General features: G+C 52.8%; 1 protein-coding gene across 1 annotated transcript in view; it reads left to right on the top strand.

The window, feature by feature from the left end:
* Positions 1-4,002, top strand: part of RUNX3 (runt-related transcription factor 3) — a 36,296-nt gene that overhangs the window by 19,496 nt on the left and 12,798 nt on the right. The window contains exon 3 of the mRNA XM_009882204.1: positions 3,562-3,726. Coding sequence (XP_009880506.1) covers positions 3,562-3,726 — 165 coding nt within the window. The remainder of the gene's footprint in view (positions 1-3,561; positions 3,727-4,002) is intronic.

The raw sequence follows: 4,002 nt of genomic DNA on the forward strand, positions 1-4,002 counted from the left end.
AGAGCGGGATCCGTTTGGTCTTTGAGATGTTTTAATGCAGAAAGCATGTCTTTAAATCATCGCTTTGAGGGCCTGAGCTGCAGTGTGGCACACACTGTTTCGCTGTCTGCATTCCAAGGAAACACCCAAAACTTCCAGTATGCTTCTTATTACTGGCCTAAAGTGTCAAATTCACATCGGCTCTTCCAGCTGGGAAGTGTTCAATGGGATCGTTTGTTTGATATGCTGATACAGATCTTGGTATTACATCAGGATCGTAGGTGATCTGTCAATGTTTACATCATGTCATATTCAATATCAGAGTTAACTGATTCGGAAACCCAATCCAGCGTTAAAACCCTTGCGCTGTTGACAAGAAGTGCCTAAGGTCAGTAGCTGCCATCATTTGACAGCGCTAAGGACTGATGTTTCCATAAATATTGACCTGCAAGCCGGTGCTAGCACAGCTGGGAACGCAGCGCAAAAGCTCCAACCCGACAGCAGGTTTCACGCCCCAAAAATTCACAGGTCGGGGTGAGTAAGGCTTCTCAGACTGAGTTCTTGGGATGAGATCTGGAGCGGTTCGAAGTCGATTGAAAATCCACCCACTGACTTCGGGAGGCTTTGAGTAGGTCCTTGGGTTAAGCTAGAAACCACCGTCCTCTTCTCTAAGGTATGAGCTATTGTTCACTCGACGGCATTGGTTTCCTCTCCGTGACAGCTGTGGGTAGATGGGGAAGGGCTTTTAATGAAGCCAACCGCTGCAGAAATTAAAAAGCTCAGGTTGTTCTGATGAAAGAAACCCATTAATAGCGATTCTCTCTTGCGTGACAAAGTCTGACGTCCCTCGCTCGAAGTGACAAGCGGCAGGAAGTCCTGGGGAGACAGCCTGTACCAAAGAGGGTTGGCAGTCCAAACTGGTGGTTTTTAACTCATTCACTGCCTTGTTTTCGTATGGTTTAGCGCTGCCCGTGGAGACAGGGTGGGATACGAACCCGAGAGGCTCTCGGAGAGCTGGGAAAGGTCCTGATCCCACCGCAGCTCTCCGCTGGGTTTTCACTCCTACACGAGTGTTTGCCTTGACTTATATTGGCAGCAAGTTTTCTACTTTCCTTTTATCAGTATAGTTTTAGGGTTTTGGGGTTTTTGCTGGTAATTGCTGGGTCTCCCCGCAAACCAGCCCCTTTTAGAAGGTGTAAGTACAGCGCTGCTATTTACTTGAGGCTTAAAAACCCCACGGGGCTGCGTTTGCGTTCAGACAGCGTGGGGACCGGAGCAACCACAGTGCAGCACGATGAAGCCACATGAAGCCCTCGGTTAAGTCGTACGGCTGAATAATCTTTAAAACATTATCAGCATAGAGATCACTTGATTTATTTTTCAGGATTTTCTCCATCACATGATACTGCAGGATAGGGTTTCAGCTGAGATAGAAGCAGAGAATTTACTTTCTATTAGATTTCTGTGGAACTCAGTCTTTGAAGTCCTCTTGGCTTCTCTGCTAAGCTCGGTCTGAGGAAATTCGTTAAAAGGTAAAAACGCAAACGAAAACCTATTTTTCTTCTTCTGTGCTCAAATGCATACTGAAATAATAAAATGTAGACCAAAACAAGACACCTCACTGCACTCGCGTTCCCCCTTGGGGAAAGCACAAACACCGTGTGACAGATGCTGCTCATGTCTCCAAAGGCCGTCAGATAACGCAGAGATGCCCGAGGTCGAGGGACGCGCAGAGATTGGAAGAGATAGTTTAGGGTGTTGATCTGAGGTTTCCTTGGTTTACTTCATGCAGCAGGGAAAATACGTTTTCAAAATACCGCTGGGTTTTGCTTTCTGCTGGGCGTTTGTCCTGACCAAGTTTTGCTCTCTGGTGTCAGCACGTTTTCATTCCGTTTGGACTTCTACGCACCCGGGAGCCTGGGGGTTAGAGAGTTTGGGGGGGACAGTGGGGCTCACCTGGATGTGGAGCTCCCAGAGTGGGGGTCAGAACCCCTCAAAAACTGTGGCGGGGGCGGTTTGCTGTTGGGATACCCGTGGTGTGACGGCGTGGCCGGGAGCTCAGCTGGGAGCGCAGGGTCCCCTCTGGAGTTGATGTTCTCCTCTCCCATCTGAGCTGTCCGGCGTCTCCGCAGACAGCCTGGCAAGGGCAGCCGGAGCTCGAGGAGCCAAGCGAGCGCGAGATCAGAAGATATCAGACATCAGATTTAAAGAGGGGGAAGTCTGGGGACTTTCTGTGAGTTTGCTATAAATTGACACTGAGCTCAGGCTACGCAGATGTGAGGGGGGAGGGAGGAGGGGGGTGCGAGCAAGAGGTGGCTGCGTTTTGCGCCTTTCAAATGCATCGCTTTTCTTCTTAAAAGCCACCGAGAACTGAGCTTGACTTGGTGGATGTTGGGCCAGAGGGCTGGATCTGATAAGGCTGAGCTCTTAGAAGAGCTGCAGAAGGGTTTCTTCCCAGCTCCTCTCCCACCGCCCCGGCGTGCCTGCACACCTCCAGTGCCCCCGAGCTCTGCTCTCGATGACGCCGGGATAAGGCGTTTGCCACCTTGGGAAGGTCCTTTCATGGCAGGTGCAACGAGGTGGGGATGTTGCAGGGCCGTCTGGCTGCGGCAGGTAAAGAACAAGGAGAACCCAAGGTCTGAACCCAGCACTGATGTAAAACTGAAGCAGCTCCGGCTTCTCTGGAGTCCCTCCAGCTTTGTGCGGGTGTAACTGAGACTGGAATCCGGCCCAGAGAGAGTGAAGCCGTTCGGCGATGATTAATATAGTAAAATGCGAAAGTTATGTATCAAGTGTATTTCATGCGCCTCTTGCCTCGGGACAATTAGCATAAATTTAATAATTATTGCCCTGTTCCAGCAGCTGCTACCTAAGGAGCTGGGAGTGCTTTACAAATGCTCATTAGTTGCTGCCCTGCCTGGGGGAGGTGGGTGAATAGTCTCCCCGTTTTACGGGTAGGAAAGGAGGAACGGAAAGAAGCAAAGTGAGATGGCCAAGGTGTGGTACGGGGACGAGCTGCTCCCGTCTCTTCTCCAGCCCTGCTCGGCTCCGGCCCCGTTGGGTGGGCAGAGCTGGGGGCTGAGCTGGAGTAAGATGAGAGTTTATTCTTTGTGGACTGAGCAAACGCTGTCGAAAATGCTTTAAATTCAATGTTTCCTTTGCTGTTTCCCCAATCACTGCCCTGCCAGGAGATGGGGTTCCTCCTGCCTTGCAGGTGTCTCCTCTCCTGGCTCGGAGCCAGTGAGGGCTGGTGTAGGCATGGCACGGGGCACCCTGACCCCGGCGCCCGCATCCTGTTCCTCAGTCCGACGCTGACTTGCCGGGTGATGTGGAGCCTCCTGCATGGGTCGGACTGTGTCCCTTCTCCAGCAGGTTTCGCCTGTCTGAACTGCGAGGTCTTCCCATGTGCGTGTGCCATGCAAAGCCCCCGGAGAGCCGATCTCTGCCGGGGCCGCCACGCGTTACCCCCACGTGAATAATAGCAAACCACAAAGATGGAGACTGCGCTGAGTTTGCGTTTAACCAGGGTGCTCGAGCCAAAGGGTAACCGATTAGATATCAGACTCTCTTATCATGTTCCAGGGCACAGACAAAAGCTAGAAGACCAAGCCAAACCTTTCACCGACCGCTACGGGGAGCTGGAACGGCTGCGCCAGTCCATGAGAGTCACCCCAACAACGCCCAATCCCCGCGGATCCCTCAGCACCCCGAGCCACTTTGGGTCCCAGGCTCAAACTCCAATACAAGGTAACTGGCTGGGTGCCCCAGCCCGGCGTCGCACCCCGAACCTCCGTGCTCCCGACACGGCCGGGCAGGGAGCGGAGCCATCCCCACCTCCTCGCGGATGGCGTTTTAGGGCTGGAGTCCAGCTCTGCCCTGGGTAAGGAGTGCCGCTGCAGGGACAGGCCAGGGAGGGGTTTGGGTGGGTTTCTTGATCCTGGAAGCCTTTTTGCACCCATCAACTCAGCAGGCGGCTTGCTGAATCGTAAAGCCGGGCGGTTTCGCTCTGTGCACCATTAGATA

The sequence above is a fragment of the Charadrius vociferus genome, unplaced genomic scaffold (assembly GCF_000708025.1).
Source record: "Charadrius vociferus isolate BGI_N301 unplaced genomic scaffold, ASM70802v2 scaffold613, whole genome shotgun sequence".
In the NCBI taxonomy this organism is placed as follows: domain Eukaryota; kingdom Metazoa; phylum Chordata; class Aves; order Charadriiformes; family Charadriidae; genus Charadrius; species Charadrius vociferus.